Source organism: Canis lupus, chromosome 2, assembly GCF_011100685.1.
Source record: "Canis lupus familiaris isolate Mischka breed German Shepherd chromosome 2, alternate assembly UU_Cfam_GSD_1.0, whole genome shotgun sequence".
In the NCBI taxonomy this organism is placed as follows: Eukaryota; Metazoa; Chordata; class Mammalia; order Carnivora; family Canidae; genus Canis; species Canis lupus.
The window spans coordinates 74,663,265-74,680,938 of record NC_049223.1 but is presented as its reverse complement, the minus strand read 5'-3'; the positions used below and the strand labels follow the sequence as shown (position 1 = coordinate 74,680,938).

The window sequence follows — 17,674 nt, the reverse complement described above, 5'->3', positions numbered from 1 at the left end:
GGCATTCTAGATCAGAGCTGGGAATGCCAGGGGCACTCCTGTCCCAGCCCCTATATCTTACAAGTAGGGAGGAAGAGAGGGACTGGCCTGGCCAAGGCAGGTCTCTGGTTTCCAACCTTCTTTAACTCCCTGTAACTTCTTTAACAGAAGAAAATTTACAGAAGAGCTTCCTATCAGATTTGAAAAAAATATTGAGTAAAGCGATACTTTTAATGAAGCAAGGTGTCAGTTTGGTGGGTTGTGTTTTCATTGAGTTCAGAAATTTCCAGAAGGGGTGCCTGGCTGGCTCAGCTGATAGAGCCTTGAGCTCTTGATCTCTGGGTGATGAGTTCAAGCCCCACATTGGACATGGAGCCTACTTAAAAAAAGCTGGAGGGTGGTGGTGGCGGCAAATTTCCAGAAAAGTGAAAGCCATGATGACTGCAGGCACATTCTCTAGGACACCAGCTGCCAGGACCATATAGGGGTGAGTGGAAACACTCAGGCTGATACTGACTTGGTTAATGAAGGTCCAGGCTGATGGGAGCTCTTGGCAGTCCAGGAGGATGTGTACTCACTGGAAGCCAAGAAGGCAGATGTTTGCATGTGGCTTATCCCCAGGCCACCCCTTAGGGAAGCCCACCTTGGTGCAGGTGACCGCGGCAGCAAGAAGTGGCCTGCCCCTGTGTGCAGCACGGAGAGGACACTCAGGAAAAGCTCCTTGGGGCCTGGGCCCAACAGGGTCAGACAAGGATGCTCACTGGTCGCCCGGCCTCCTGGAGCCCACCACTTAAATGGAACCTTAGCACATTTGCCCAACCAAGCCTGACCAGGCGACCCCAGGCCTCTGCAGCCCTCTTGACCTAATGACCATTTATACATTTCCAAGGCCGAAGCTGTCACAATGACTTTCTCTGGCCTGTCCACCTTACATTTTATTCACCTGTATGTTTGGAGCAGAAGGTATCTCCCCTGCCAGACGGACACCTCGGTGGGTAGGCACCAAGCTAAGTCACCTTTGTCTCTCCAGGGTGGGAGCATCAAGTGCTCCCTGAAAGATGGAATTAAACAGACCCGGCAGCCAGCTCGGCTCAGCCTTCCTCCTCCTCCTCCACGGCCTGCCTGCAAGCACACCTGTCAGTCCCCAGCGCCACCAGCCAATGTCACAGGGGGTGGCAAATAGCTAAGGGGCTCTGAGAGAGCTCCAGAGAGGTCGGGAACACAGAGAGGACCCACTGCAGTAGGTCCTCGTGCTATCAGCTTTCGGGGAGGTCCTAGAGGTGACAGGGTCCCACCTTGGGGGATGGCCTTTACAGATGACCTTAGCCATCTGTAAAAAGGCTGTGGAAGGGATCCCTGGGTGGCGCAGCGGTTTGGCGCCTGCCTTTGGCCCAGGGCGCGATCCTGGAGACCCGGGATCGAATCCCACGTCGGGCTCCCGGTGCATGGAGTCTGCTTCTCCCTCTGCCTGTGTCTCTGCCTCTCTTTCTCTCTCTGTGTGTGTGACTATCATAAAAAAAAAAAAAAAAAAAAAAGGCTGTGGAACTAGAAGGCTCACAGGGGCTGCTCTAGTGAACCGGCCCTGGCGTGTTTCATGACAACGGGGCACGGAGGGGAAACGGCCTGGTGCTTTGCTCTGCTGCTGCTCCCACCGCCGCTCAGTGCGCATCCTGTTCTCCAGGCCCTCCCCAGCTGTGAAGTGATTTGGCCAGATCAGGCCAGTGATTTAAACATTTCTAAGAACGTGGAATTGTTGGACAATCTGACAAAAGCTATGGCCTCTTTCTCCCAAAATTAGTATCTTCGTGCTCCAAGTCTGCAGGCAATTTCAGGGCCACAGCCTCCCTCTGGAGCTTGGACAGCCACGATTATTAGCCACGAATCCCTGGCCTGGATTAACTCTAAGAGCCCTTCCACCTTAAAAAAAAACAAAAAACAAAAAAACCCCTTTCATACCCTGAAAGTGCAAGCTTAAATGTCTTCCAGATGGACTCTAACCTCTGTACCCTGTTTGGCAAACAGCCCATAAATCAGTGACATTTGATGGCCCGGGAATGACAAACAATTCCAAATTTGGTTTTTACGATCATTTAAAAACAATCCTCTGACCTGGGCCCGGCAGGCCTGCCTGGGACGGGGCTGCCGTCCACCGGCCGGTGTTGGACACGAAGGACGCACTGGAGATGAAGTGCCTGGGCGGCCCCTCGTAGTCCACGATCTCGTACTGACCAGGTCCTGGGAGCGGTGGCTTCGGGGGCAGGGGCAGAGGCTGCGCAGAGAAGGTCAGGATGGGGTTTTTCCTTCAGAGAAAGACAAAATGTGAAGTTAGCACTACAGCAGTCCATGGGGGAGATGGTGGTTTTGAGACCAAGCCAAGACCTGCCCTGCCCCGAGCTGTCTGCCCAAGGACGGGACAGGGCACCGGGAGACGTGGGCAGAGCCCTGGCTCCACTGCTAGTGAGTCGGGGGGCCCTGGCCCTCACTTTTCTCTTCTGCACAAAGTTGCTTTTAAAAGTACTTACCTCACAGGCTCACTGTCAGGGTTCAGTGAGATGATGCCCCTAAAGCAGTGGTCAGGGCAGGGCCCCGCACAGTGAGGACACGGTACGCGCTGCTGTGGAGGATGGTGCTGAGCTGATCAGAAACGGCAGACGTGTGCCAGCTCCGACCACGGGGTAGGGCCTGGCTGGAGCTCCATGTAAAGGACTCCGGCCTCACGTGGGCTCTATGGGAAGAGCCATATGGGTGATCCGCTTGTGACGTCTGCCATAGCCAGGAAATGGGACGAGGCACCCCAAATTCCAGAGATTTGTCATCCCAAGACCAGTGGATCTCCAAAGATCTCCAAAGACCATGCCAGCATTGACATTTCAGAATCCCACTACATATCTTCCTGGCAAGGTAGGATGTGGGAGGGGAAAGATTTTGGTTGGAAATCAAGAGCCCTCTCCCCTATCGCTTCTGTTGCAATTGTTCCTTTTTAGGCTTATCTCTGCCCATCAGGAAAGGGAGTCTTTTACATCCCAGATTGAGAGGATAAATGAAAGATAAATGGAATCCGTAGTGGAGCTATAGCTCCATTGCTAATTCACTCTGGGCCTCAGTCTCCCCATCTGCAAAATGAGGAGATTGGACACGATATTGTCTAGGGTCCCTTCCAGCTGTGACCATCCACCAGGCCATGGATAAAGAGGTCCACTGGTGGGGGCTCCTGGGTGGCTCAGTCACTTAAGCATCTGCCTTTGGCTCAGGTCATGATCCTGGGGTCCTGGGATCAAGTCCCACATCAGGCTCCCTGCTCAGTGGGGAGTCTGTTTCTCCCTCTGCCCCTCCCTCTCCCTTTCTCTCTCTCTCAAATAAATAAAGAAAATCATGAAAAAAAAAAAAAAAAAAAGAGGTCCCCTGTTTGCCCAGGGAATTCTGGGATTGTTATGGGAATCACACTCCTCTCTGGCCATGCAATAAAAGGGCTGCTCACTCCCACCTCACACCTGAAGCTCCTTGGTCTTTCACCAAAGGAAAGGGAAAGTTCTCGGAGCACTGAATAGCCACAAATGGCTCACCCCAGTTTGAAGCCAACACAGAAGAGGGGACTGGGATTCCTGGCTGCTGGTACTCTGCGGCCCTTTGGCCGATACCTTTGGAAGCAAAGGCATTTTTAAACTCAGAGAGCTAAAGGGGACCTAGAGATGTCTTATCCAACCTCCTTATTGTGCTAAAGCACTTAGTGCCCAGAGACAGAAAGCCAGTCACCCAACGTCACCGAGCAAAGGAGTGGTAATGCCAGCACCAGAACTCGAGTCTCAAGGGCCTGGCAATTTGGGGAAGGCACCATGGCAGAGGGGAGTTTTTGAGATTTCGAGTCATACAGACCTGCACCTGAATTCCAGTCATCCCACTTGCCGGCTGCGAGACCTCAGGCAGGTCCCCCTCTTTGTAAGGGAGTCGCTGAATGGAGCAAAGAAGACACCTAGTGCCGCGCCAGCCCACATTAAATGCTCAATAAAAGTAGCTGTTGTTAACATGATGGTCGTGCCAGGCACTGCCTGCTGCGTGGCCCCAGAGGCTAGGGGGCCCCCTCACACAGTCACCCCGAGGCTGGCTGGCCACTCCCACTGCCAGAGGAGGCCGTTGAAAGTCCTCGTAAATCTGCTTGAGCCTCACATCTTCTGATGGGAGGAACAGCTGGCCTGGTTGCTTATAGCTTATATTTAGAACAAAGGTGCCCACAGGAGACGGAGAACCAACCTTACCTCTTTCCTCCCCTCCAGCTGACATGGAAGAACTGGTTAGAGTGTGTGACCAACCACCTCTCCCCTTAGAAATAAAGCTGGCTTCTCCTTGTTCTGGCTTGTGTCACCCCTTCAAAGCACCCCCAGAAATTTGATGAGTGTGGAACTGGCATCACTGAGAGACAGGCTTGAGTCCTTGAAGCTGGAGCTGGAATGAGCCAACCACCGCATGACCTCACCCCATCAGTCTGGGTCACCCCCTTGCTCCGTTCTCTGAGGCGGCCATGATGTGTCCCTGTTCCTCACCAGGGACAGCCTGCAGGAGGCCGGGCCACTGTCTCATCAGGATCCTCGGCGAGAGGGCCTAGAGGATCCTTGCCCAGGAGAGCCTCAGCACCAGCAGCTCAGCCCTCTGGATCTTTACAGAGCAACCATGTGCCAGGCACCCTGGGAGGTCCACACTGTTCTGTGATAAGACACAGACCCTGAATGCTCCCAAGGCTAGTGACAGCGATGGCTGGTGACAGCTTAAGGAAGTACAGGCTTTGTACCCGGACAAACTCGGGTTGGACTCAGCACTGCCCCCCTCTCTGTGTGACCTCAGTGAAGTCTCAGCCTCCCTACGGCTCAGATCCTTCATCTGTGAAATGGGGGTATAGTACCTTCCACCCAGGATTGCTATGAAGGTTAACTGGTGCTTGTATTATTCTTTTTAAGCCTGAAATATTAGAATAGAGGCAAAAACACTGTTCTGAGAGGTGGGGGTGGGAGTGGGGTGGGGAATTCCAAATTAAGTGAATCCAGAAATCTACCCTAGAAGAGATAACATTTGCCCTGAAAAGTAAGCAGGAATTCTTCAGGTGGATAAGGGGCATTTCTCGCAGAGGAATCAGCAGGTGCCAAAGCACAGCTGAGGCATGAGCTATAGCTGCGTGCGGCAGGAATGGGGACAAGGAGGCAGCGGCCGAGCCTCCTAGACCGCCTTCAGCCTTTCAGTGTGCCCATGACTTATAGGTGGTTCACCTGTTTCTGACCATCGGCCCTCGCAGACCCCAATGAGAAGCTAAATGAGTAGCTCGCATTTATGGCCTCTCAATCCAACCTAACCCCCTACACCCCTTGCTCCCGTGTGACCTTCCAGAAGCCCCCAGCACAACACTCTTCCACCACTCCATGCCTTTGCCTGCGCTGTTCCTTCTGCCAGGATCACCTACATTCCCTGCAAACTCTGGTCATTCTTCACTTCTCACATCCTTCAGGGCAACTTCTTTGGCCTCCACCACCACCACCACCAACGCCCCCCGCCTGCCCTTCCTGTGGCTTCCACAGAGCAGCATGGGTTCCAGAGTCAGCTGGACCTGCATGCCACTCCTTGTTCTACACCTTCATCTGTGCTCCATGTAACAGTGCCGCCCTGCAGGGCCGCTGGGAGCAGGACGCCAGGTGACATCCATGAAAGCTCTCAGCTCAGCGTGGCTGGGCCCTCGAAACTTCAAGCCATTCTTCTTTTCTCTGCATAGAACATGCTAGGTTTTCAAACATTCTATATGTGCCTAGTTCTTTAAACCAAGGGACTGCATCTGATTCATTTTTGAGGTCCCATCACCATTACCCAGGACATTTGCTGAACTGCAGAGAAAAACAGAGGGGTTGCGGCAAGTAGGGGAGCCCAGACCTCTGAACCCCACCTGATAGTTTTATCACCATCTAGGGCTGCTCCCTCCATGGTGAGGTGGGGCTGGGCAGATCACAAAGGTCTGGCTGGATCAAACCCGGGGCAGCCCTCAGTGCATTGTGACCGGGGCTTTTATGAGCCTCATTGCTCAGTTATAAAAGCCAACCTGGTCCTGCCCCATAGAAAGAAAACATCTATCAAAGGCTCTGAGTTGGCCACAACTGGATTAAGTATGTTTGCAGCTCCCAATGTGAGCTGTTTGCAAATCGCCCAAGAATAATGAATGTCTCAGAGGACTCAGCAGGTCACTCGGGGAAGGCATCCGAGACCCTCGGGACACTCCCAGGCACCGATTCACTCTGCCTCAGGGATTCCCAGGGTCGGGAGGGATAAAGGGGCAATTTTTTCTCATCATTAAAGGGCAGCCAGTTGCCTCTGGGGTGGAATGCAGCATCTGTTTAACAGAGTAGAGGGTGACAGATTACAGCCGCTTGGGAAGAAGCATCCCATATCTAATTGAAAATCCCAGGGGAACTTTAGGTGGGTCATGATAATTACCCAAATTGGAGCGGGGCCAACAAGGTTTGATTCTTTAGCTCTGGCTGTGGCAGGACAGCGTGTCTGTGCAAAACCAGTGGCTTAGAAACTCCAGGAAGTAGATCAAGGGTTAGAAAGATGTCAGTGGGCGGTTCCCCTCGCTACTGGTGAGTGTGCGTGGAAGGCAGCACCCGGGAGGGACCAGTTTGATCTCCAAAAGTCCTTATCCTGACTCACCCTGATTCACTGAGTCATCACTGTGACAGTATGAAGCTGACACTTCACTTCTCTCCTAAAGCCCCCCTGATAAATGCTCTTAGCTTTGAGTAGGCAAGCTGGCCACAGCCAAGGGACACCTGTGCCCTGTTCTTAGGCTAGGGAGCCCAGAAGTGGTCATCCCAACACCCTGCCAGCCCTTAGCACAGCATCTGCCCTCCGGAGGCCACTCGAGAAGCAGCAGGTGAGTACAAAGGACCCAATCACATACCTCAATAAAAAGACAAGTTCCATGTATCGAAAGCTTACCGGGTACCAGACCTGATGAGTTTTGTGGGTTTTCTTATTTTATCCTTGCAAGCACATTACCAAGCATTCATTTCACAATTTACAGGGTTGAATTTGAATTCCTGGGTTCCCAGGCTCCCAGAGCTGGTGAGTGAGGAAGGTGGGAGGTTTAACCCTGGCCCGACTTGGAACCTGTGCTTATACACGTCCACTAGGCCCCATGGCCTCCACAGCCTGTTCTCAGCTCTGGGGCCAGCGACAAGAGTAGAGACTAGACAAGCCCATGCCTGGCCCCCTGCTAGCCTCCCGAGCACTCCCAGACATCACCCAGCCCTCAACTCCCTGGGCTTCACTTTTGTTGGTGGGTAACATGAGACTAACAATTCTAGGGGACAATTCATATCTCCTGATTCTTCCTGCATCCTTAAGAAAGCAGAGCCGAAAGATTACCTTTGCAAGCTGGGACCCTCCCCAAAAGTAAGGAGCCAAGCATTTGCCATTCAAGACAAATAAGGACAGGCCTCACATCATGTCACATGGGCACGACACCTGGGTTGCTTGCGCTTGCCAAAAGGAAACCCCGTGAGGACTCTCAGATTCTCCACCACTGCCCTGTGCAGCCCTGGAGAGTTAAACGTGCTCTGGTTTGGTATGGATAGAGTCTTGACAAGTTACATGGAGATAGGGGGTAAACAATGTGGACCTTCTCAGGGGCCTGATGATCCCAGCAGGTGGGCCCCCAGCTACTCCTCTCCTCTCTTCCTTCTGGGCCATAGGAGAGGACACAGAACTCCAATTTGAGAGACTGGAGTCTGGACATGCCCTCAATACTACAATATTCAGCTGTATCTTTATATTAACTCATTTCTTCATCATTGCACATAAACAGATGGATACTTTAGACTAACTCAGACACACTGGAGTTTTATCTTTTTGCTTTTTAAGTACAGTTACAGATTTCTTAGCTGTAGCCTTTCCATGTCAATTAAAAATATAGGTATTTTGGGCCTCCTTTGTGAGTCTAGGCTGGCTCCATGTTCACTGCCCTCAGTAAGTATTCCTAAATGACATGGTGAGCAATCCTGGGGGTGATGGAGTGTCAGAAATGGAAAGACCTCCCCTCCTTTCACATGTAAAGAAATAAGGTCCATGCAGGTGCTGAGAGCAGCCCCAGATTGTGGGGGAAGTTAATGCAAATGTCCTACCAGGGCACCACGCACTTCCCGGGGAGAACCCAAGTGGGGGTCTATGTACTCACCAGGGGAACCCAAGTGGAGGCCTATCTACTCACCAGCATGAACCCAAGTTTAAAAGACACTGGGTTTAATAGGTTTCTGTACTTTGGGACATTTCAGAGCCATGTACACCGTGATATTCCCAGGGGCAGAGGGTTCATATACAGTGCTTCCTAGACTTATTAACCAAAGATCTGTCATTCACAAAGCTTCACAGAGAGCCAGTGATCCCCAGACACCCCCAGACACACCAGCACCACTGCCCTGCACCCAGCTGGAAATACTGCCCTCAGGGATGTATGTGGCCACACAGCCTTGGGGCCACATGATTCAGCATTTTGTTGCATGTGCCTCTGCTCTGCTCTGGAGTTGTTCCCAGGCGAGCCTAGCTGAAGGTATGTATGGTGCCCTGTTCACCTGAGTACCCCCACAGCCTCCAACACAGACCCAGAAACCTGCAGAGCCTATTGACTTGACAGATGCAAATGCCATAAAATGGGAATTATTTCAAACTGTTCTTCAAACTTCAGCAAAGGCCAAATGCTGAAAATTCTGAATGAATTCAAATTCCTCACTTCTCTGGGGGAAGCAGCTCAACACTGAGTGTTCTCCACTCTCCTTTTCACTGCTTGCTCGAAGAAGCTTCCAGATTTAAGTGAGGGGCCTGAGTGGCCATGCCAAAGAGCAGTTGTACCCTGTATGCTCACATGCCTATTGGATATAGAATAGCAGCAGCTATCATGACTAAATTCTCATCTAACCCTCACAGAACCCATAGGAGATAAGACTCTTATCTCCACTTAATAACATGGAAACTGAGGCTCAGAGAGGAGAAGCCTCTGCAGAGAACAGAGCTGTGACTCACACCCAGTTCTGCTAGCTCCAAAGCCTGTCCTATTACCCACTCTGGTCACTGGCACAGCAGGGGAAAGGTGGTGTGCGTGTGCCCTAAGCCAGCCCAGAGGTGGGAAGTCCCTGCCTTTCAGAGAGACCCTATTCCTGGAGACCATCCTGCCCCGGTTTTGAGCCCTGGAGCCTGTGAGGGGTCAACCTGCAGACCCCAGGAACCGAAGGGCAGAAGGGACTTACCCAGTGGATTCCATCTGAGGTCCGAGTCCTTGGTCCAGCATGAACTTGGCAGGCTCATGTCTCGCTCCTCTCCCCCACCCCATCTCCTTATCCTGTGCTGATGGTCAGAGCATGCCCAATGTTGCCAGCCTCTCCTGGATGCCTGGACTTCTGATTCGCTGTAGGTATGAGCCTGGCCACCTGCCTGACCTCTCTGGAGGGGCTGCCCTGCTGGTCAGCCCCCCACAGTGGCCAATTGTGCCTGGAGAGGACTATAACAGGGTGAGGTCTTGGATGGCAACAGACGGACTGATCTTACAGTTAGTTCTAGAAGTTCTAGATCCATCTGAGGAATAAATAAGACCTGCAAGTTCTTGAACCTGTTTGGTGAAAGTAATATTCAATGCATAGGATATTAAACATATTAACACAAATCCCCATCTTCACTTTTTAAATTTGTGTTAATATTATTACCATTTGTACCTACTACATGCCAAACATATATAATAAAATCTGAAAGCAGCACTATGAGGCATGAATTATCCCTACTTTACTTCACAGAGGAGAGCATGGAGACTCAGAGACTTAGAACAGTGCCCAAGGTCACACAGCATGAAAACAGCATAGCTCAAATTCACATCCAGTGGGTCCAACCAACTCCAATGTCTAGACTTTCAACCTATCAGTACAAAACTTTGACACCCCCATGCTGCTGTATATCCTACCACCCCAGTAAAGATTTTATGTTATAAAAATAGAATAATGTCAGTGCCAGGATAGCACAACATCATGGGGGATGTGGAAAGATCCAGACAGTCCTGAGCCTGATTCCCAGTGGCATTTCAAGTTAGCTGTGTGCACACAGGCAAACCCTCAGCCTCACTTCTAGTCTATGAAGTAAGAATAATAATACTTACAATAGAGTCATTATGATGGTTGAGTAAGATCTTAAGTTCCTGGCACATAGTAGTTGCTCAATAAACATTATGCATTCAGTAAGTATTTATTGAGCACCTACTATGTCGATGAGGGTGGAGAGTAACCTGGAACTCTGTCCTGCCAACCAGTGACACCCCTTCCTCTTCTGCTTATGTTGGGTCCTTCCCCAGAGCCACCTTTCAAAAGAATGGTCAGAATAATCAGGACTCACAGGATAAGAGTCTTTTTCAGAATTTTGGTGTGATCATTGGGGTTGTAATAACCAGGTCCTGGGCCTGTTGATGTCAGTTGTGATCCACGTTCAGTTTTTGATTTAAAACAAGACATTAATACCTTTGGCGACTGCTTCACAAGGGATTCATTGATATTGTAATGCCCTAAGAAGAAAGACATTTTAAAACAGAATAAGGAACTCTTCTCAAGTAAATGAAAAGCAGTATCTCATGCCTAAGAATACATTTAGCATCTACAAAGTGATATCACCCCACAATAGTCTGATAGAAAGGGCTAAAAACCACATTCTCCCTTTAGGGAACATAAGCCATGTGCATCATATACTTAGCTCACGTAATGCTCACAGCAGCCCAGCTAGATGGGTAGTTGGCACCTCCATTCTAAAGAGGAGGAAATGGGGCAGCCCGGGTGGCTCAGCAGTTTAGTGCTGCCTTTAGCCCAGAGTGTGATCCTGGAGACCTGGGATCGAGCCCCACGTCAGGCTCCCGGCATGGAGCCTGCTTTTCCCTCTGCCTGTGTCTCTGCCTCTCTCTCTCTCTCTCTCTCTCTCTCTCTCTCTCTCTCTCTCTCTCTCGGTGTTTCTCATGAATAAATAAATAAAATCTTTAAAAAAAAAAGAGGAGGGAATGGAGACTCGGAGATACTGGATGATTTGCCAAGAAGATTTCATCTAACTGGGAACTAAATTCAGCTTCCTCCTCTATAAGGTAAGAATAATTTTACCAACAACAGGGTGGTTAGGATAGTCGACTAATATTTAAGTTCCTGGCACATAGTAGTTGTTTAGTTACTACTCTGCAATCAACGAATATTTGTGGAGCACCTACTATGTGGACCCAGGGCTTCCCGTCTTCAAAGCCCATGCTTTCCCACCATGCCCTGTTTCATGAAACTGTGAGAGAATATCATTAATTTAGCTGTGCATAAGGCTTCAAGGAGGAAGAGAATGGCCCTGGCTGGGGAAGAGGAGGCGATCTCACCTCTAAATTGCCGGGAGCCCTGTCAGTGGGTGTAGGCGTTTTGGAGCGCAAAGAGCAGTACTGAGCAAAAGCCTTGAGGATTTCTAGACCCTTTGACCCAGCCAGCCTTCCCATTACTCAGAAACTAAGGAAATTATTCAACATTCAGGAAAAGCTCTAAGCATAGAGATGCACACAACAGCAGCAGCTGCAGTGTGAGAAGGGGTAAGTGGCCTGAAGGTCCAAGACCAGGGGCACTGCAATGGGAACAGTAGCCCAGTCTAGGGGAACATCAGCCCTGGCCATGATAAATATGAAGACCATAAAGCCACATGGCAATGTTTTTGAAAATAAAGGTGAGTGAAAATAATGCCTAAAAGTTCCTATCTACTATGATGACCTCTACATACCAATGGGTACTTCTAAATAAGAATGGGTGGGAACCCAGAAAACTGGTAGCATTATGTATGAGGAAAATATTTCAAGTTTTCTAAACATTGTATGATTGGTTTTGTTCTAAATAAAACTTACTTTTCTATTGCAAAAGCACTGAAAACAACAATACGGGGTGTTAGTAAGAAACATATTTGCAAGATTCTATTTAAATGTTACACCCAGTGGTGGCAAAGGTGAAGAGAAACAGGTGCCTCACAGAAGCAGGAGGATAAATTACCTCTCTGCTGAAGAGCAATTTGGTCACCAATATGGAAAAAATTTTTTTAAAAAATATTTTACATACTTTTGACTTACCAATTTCACTTTAAGCAATTAATATAAGGACATATTCTTGATTGTACACAAGCTGTGAGCTACAAGGATGTTTGCTGCCTCTTTATCTATATTAGTGACCAGTTTAAAACAACTTACATTTCCAATAAGAGGCCATTTGTTGGGACGCCTGGGTGGCTCAGGGGTTGAACGCCTGCCTTTGGCTCAGGGCGTGATCCTGGAGTCCCAGAATCAAGTCCCACATCAGGCTTCCTACAGGAACCCTGCTCTCCTTCTGCCTGTATCTCTGCCTCTCTCTCTCTCTGTGTCCCATGAATAAAAAAATAAAATCTTAAAAAAAAAAAAAGAAGCCATCTGTTCCTTAACGTCTGGTACCATCACGCAATGGAATACCATACATCTGTTTCAAAAATTATATTCTTAGGAAGTTTTTAATAACATGAAAAGAGGTTTCCAATGTATGCTTAAGTTTAAAAAAAGGTAATGTCCAGTTAGCAGCTTTTGTAATATTGGTATACATCTCTTTTATTATGTTTCTTTTTCTCTCATGAATGAATGTGTGTGTGTACATATATATATACACATATATACACACATATACACACATATATACACACACATATATATACACATATATATCTCATTCGCAGTGTGTGTGTGTGTGTGTGTGTGTATACACACACACACACACACACACACACACACATTCATTCATGAAAGAAACCTTCCACAGGAAGGTTAAAGCAATGCTTATCAAATGCTGAAAAGCAGAAGCAAGGTAAAAAAAAAAAAAAAGGCACTCATGCTCCTATGACCCAAGAACCAAAGGTAAGCTCTGGTGTATTTCCTTCTCGTCTTTTCCTGAGTGTGGCTGGAAGACGACATGGTGTTGAGCTCATACTGCAATTCCCCTTCTATAACCCATATTTAACAGAGGCTCTTCCCCTTATTCTAATAGCCTTTTTTTATTTTAAGGAAAAATAGAGAGGAGGACATTCGTGATGTGCTTGGCAAATGTAAACTTTAGAAAATCCCACCAGCAAATGTGTGAAGCTGAGCCTTGTGCTCAGAGTTGAACATAGGTCAGTCTTGGCCCTCAGCCCCTGAGCAGGGGCCCTCAGAGCAGCTGGGACAGGGACCCAGCAGGGATGCCCATCACAGTTCCACATCTGTTTTCCACCAGCAGGAGAAGAAACAACCAGAGTTATTTCAGAGAGGTCAAAGCTGATTGTTTATCGGAGAGAGGCAGGTTCCCCAGGCAAGTTTTGGGTGGGCATTTGGGAGGGTCCTGGATGCAAATCCACCCATGGGACCCTGGGCCAGTTACCTGCATCGTAAGTGTCACTTTAGCCTGTAAAATGGGGACCAATAATAGTAGTAGCTCACCCTGAGCACATGATGGCGGGCTGGCCAATCACTCCACAGGGTTTGGAGATCATTTGATGAGAACTGTAAAGCCCCTGGCACACAGTAGGAGTTTAACTGAATTGGGTACCGGCCACCTCTCCCCTCCTGCTCTGTTACAAGGGACTAGCGGCTCCTGAGGAGCCTCTGGGAAGGAGTGGGCACCTGTGGCTGGCTGGGAAGGTGCCCACGTCCCGGGGCTCCCTGACAGGGCCTCAGGCCAAACTCCAGGGATGTGGGCTTTGTTCTGTATAAACAAACAAGGTGGGGCTTTGCCTATGATGATGCAAGGCAGGGGAGCTTTAGCCAGGGCTTAGCCTCCTAATTAGGGCTGGTTTTGTTATTCAGCTTCAGACTGATCTTCTCAACTTTAATCTGGATTTGGTGAAATCCAACATGCACTGCAATTTTATCCACACCCGCCTCCAAGAGGTGTGATTGTACCTGCAAACCCTCCCTGCTCCTCCCCTCAGCTCCGGCTCAAGACTCCCTGGGGGGAGGGAGAGGGGACCCATTGGGAAGGTCTGCTCTGATGAGGGCTCCCAGAGTGCCAGGTCGCAGCATTGCCTGGCCCTCTGGAAACCTTTCAGTGAGGCTGGAAGTGGGGAGCAGGTCTGAGAGAAGAGGACAGAGCAATACTTCTCCCAGCCCGGGGAGGGAGACACTTGCTGGCCAGCTCTTGGGGCAGTTTCAGAAGTTGCTGTGGACTGACAGGGGCAACAGTGGCCTCAGTCAGACACCTCTAGGCCTAGGCCTGCCATCCGTTCGCTGTGTGATGCTGAGCAGGCCACTTCCACTCCCTGAGCCCCCTCTCCTCACCTGAAACACAGGACTAAGCGTACAGACCAAGGAAGACAGATGTGTGGGGACTACAGGGAAAATGCTTAGCTCGGAGTAGGCACTCAGTAAATGGAGCCATCTTCCCCTGTTGGGTGACTAGTTGGTGAAGTCACCTCCAGGCTAAGGAGAAAAGGAAGGATTTGGACACTCAGTAGTGCATTGAGCGCCCCCGGTGGCCTGTGACAACACCTGGGGCGTGCGAATGTGCACACTTGGGGTGAGAAGCTGCTTCCCCATCTGGTGGCCCAGAGTGGGTATGTCTGGTCATGAAAGAGGAGGCCAACAGGCTGCTTTGGGGGCCATCTCTAGAGCAGCCCTCCTTCTTCTTAAGAGGGAGACCAGGTCTTCTCCTCAGCTTTCTCCTTTTTGTTCAACACCTGGCCAATGTCCCCTTTCCCCACAAAGCATAACTCCTTCCAAAGAGACTCCCAATGAAGCAATGGTGCCCCGCAGAGCAGCTCTGGTACATTAACCTTAGGTCAAGGCCAGTGTGCAGGGTGGCTGCTTACCTGGGGCAGGTCCTGTTTCAGGGATAGTGAAAAATCCTCTCTGGGTTTTGGACACAAACCCGGCTCGGGCAGAGACGTTGTTTCTCTGCTTGCAGCAAGAGACAGAGGCCTGGGAAGAGGAAGAGGGAGAGTTCAAGCATGGTGTGTCCGACACCTTCCCTTTCTTTGTCATCAGGTCTGGACAGGTGGCACATTGGGGTAAAATATCACATTTAAACCTGTCCTCAGAACATGAACAGACACGAGTGGAAAAGCCACCCACCCTCCCTGCATCCTGACCATGCCTTCACCATCACCCCAGCCAGAGTAGCCCAGGAGTTTGTGATCGCCAGCAGAGGTCTGGTCACCCCACATGGCACAGAGGACGGTGCTGGGAAGAGAGCCCGGAAGAGCTGGTTGCCAGGCTTGTGTCTGCCGCACACAGGGCGTGATCCTGTACAAGTTGTTCAATTTCTCTGAACTTGGGGTTTCTCACCCGTGAAACACATCAGGTAACCCCAGCAGTCAACAGACATCACCTATAGGACAGTGTCTTTTTTTCAAGTCCATAACACTGACTGTGCACATTGTTTTCCTTATTTTTTCTATGACTTTTATTCCTTTCAGGACACTTAGTCCTACATATCCCCACCCTGATTCCTTACTGTTCAAACAGCCCTCCGACAAATGCAAGATTTGGGGCTCACAAGGACATCATGTAATTTAAGATTATGATCAGATCTGTAACACTCCCTCGTCTCGACTTTTCTGGACTGACCAGAAATTAAGAATTTTGACTGATCCATGCAATATACAGCATGTTTGGCACTCTAAAAACAATAGGAGAGAGAGAGGAAGGAAAAAAAAGAGAAAAAGAACCCTGAGATCATTCTTCTGCTATATGTGAATCATAAATGTTTTAAATACCAATTTGCAGTCAGTCCCTTGTATTCATTAGATAAAGATGCAATAAAAATCGTGAATGCAGTGACCAAGAATATTTACTGAATGAGTGAAACTATTTGCTGGGGCCAGGATGGTTTGATTTTTCTGAGATACTCCTTTGTCAAAAAAAATGTTTCTCAAGAAATGCAGATGGCATTTTGATTTTGTGTTTACAAACGCGGAGGAATTTAGCTTTTTCCCAGGGTCCTAATGGCTAGAATGCGTGCAGGGAGGGCAAACAAAAACATCAGATGGAGGAGGCTAATTACTGGACAGAGGGACAGGAGCCAGGTTGCCGGAGAGGAAGTAATAACACAGTATGGGGAAAAAGGATTCAAATAGAGAGGTGGGGGATCGAGGTAAGCAAAGGCAAAAGAAAGGCCCTGATTGACCTCGCCTGCAGTGTGGCTAACAGGATTATCACATTTCTGCTTCTTGCCAGTTGACTCAACCATTGTTCTCTAGGTCTGAAAAAAGCCTCTTGTAGACAAAACACGATTTCAGCCTTATTCCTCATCCAGACAGAAAAACAACTGAAGGAGGGAGCATTTGTGTATACTTCGAGTGCATGTCACTGGAAGATTTCACCATTAGACGAGGAAAACAGTCAGCTAGCTCCACTGGCAGGTTGAAAAAAAAAATGAAGCAGGTTTACTGTATCATGATGGGAAAAAAAAATCCAAGATATAGTTGAGTAGAAAATGCACATATACTGCAGATAGTGTAATCCTAATGCTGAAGGTAGGGATGGGGGGAAGAAGAGACTGAAAGAAACTGCACCTGTTTTTGATGGTGGGTTGCTTTAGAGGGCAGAATTATAAGAGAATTCTATTTTTCTGGTTCATCAGCCTCTAAAATGCGTGGATATATTTTATGAAGAGCATGAATTATTTTCACAGTCACATGAAAACAATAACCCACAAAAACCATGCACTTAAAATGGATGCATTGGCAGAAGGTCTGAGCTCTGACTTGGGAAATGGTCTTTTCTAGTTTAACAACCACATACCTCGGGGGATAGTTCCTTCAATGTCATAAGCATTTATTGCCAGGATCTGTGTGGGACACTGGAGATACATACGATGCCAGGTGGAGACACCCAGAGGAGGTTGGGGAAGCAGATGCATGAAACACTAACTACCTCTCTCAGGAATAGCAAGGGTGCAGCGGCCAAGGACCATCATTATCAGTTTCTTGGACCAGGCCTTGACCTTTCTCCTGTTAGCATAACAGCTTCCGAACTAGTTTTTCAAAAGCTACTCTACCCACACTGTGGTCCATTCTGCTTATGACTGCTGGAGAGGGCTTGTTGAAAAAGTACATCAGATGATGTCATCCTTCTCAAAGGCTTCCCACAGAGAACCAAATTAAAGATCCCTCCCAGGGCTTTTAGGGTCCTGAATGAACTGCCCCCTGCCTACCCATCTGGTTTCCCCTTATCCCCTTTCCTCCTAGCTAATGCTACTCCAGCTACCTCCTTGTAGTTCCCCAGGGCTCAAGCTGCTTGCTGTCCCAGGACCTTTGCACCTGCTATTCCCTCAACTCTGGCTCTTCCTTCAATTCTTGGGTCTCAGCCTCAGAGCCTTCTCTGACCACCCAATCTAAAGTACACAATGCTGTCAACCCCCACATATTCTATCTCTCAGGCTCCAACTATTTGTCTGCCTCAAAGCTGGCCATAGTTTGTAATGATTTTGCTTGCCTGTTTACCAGTTTTGTCTTGAGTTCCCTACCAGAATCTAAGCTATATCACTGGTCTAGGACAGAGTAACCACAGGATCCACGAAGGGAGATCCAGCAGGGCTGGAACATGATGAGTGATCACTTTCCAGCTGTCTATCTCAGCCATCCACCTGTGCTCACTGATATGCAAATAGTCCCTTTGAGTGGGGTAAATTAGGGCAAA

At 49.0% G+C, this 17,674-nt stretch overlaps 1 protein-coding gene across 8 annotated transcripts in view; it reads right to left on the bottom strand.

Annotated features, from left to right (window-relative positions):
* The window catches only part of STPG1 (sperm tail PG-rich repeat containing 1), a 49,632-nt gene that overhangs the window by 1,245 nt on the left and 30,713 nt on the right, over positions 1 to 17,674 (bottom strand). For all 8 annotated transcript variants that reach the window (XM_038531596.1, XM_038531592.1, XM_038531593.1 and 5 more), the window contains 3 exons: positions 14,845 to 14,953; positions 10,381 to 10,546; positions 2,089 to 2,279 (listed from right to left, as the gene is read on the bottom strand). In XM_038531596.1, coding sequence (XP_038387524.1) covers positions 2,089 to 2,279; positions 10,381 to 10,546; positions 14,845 to 14,953 — 466 coding nt within the window. The remainder of the gene's footprint in view (positions 1 to 2,088; positions 2,280 to 10,380; positions 10,547 to 14,844; positions 14,954 to 17,674) is intronic.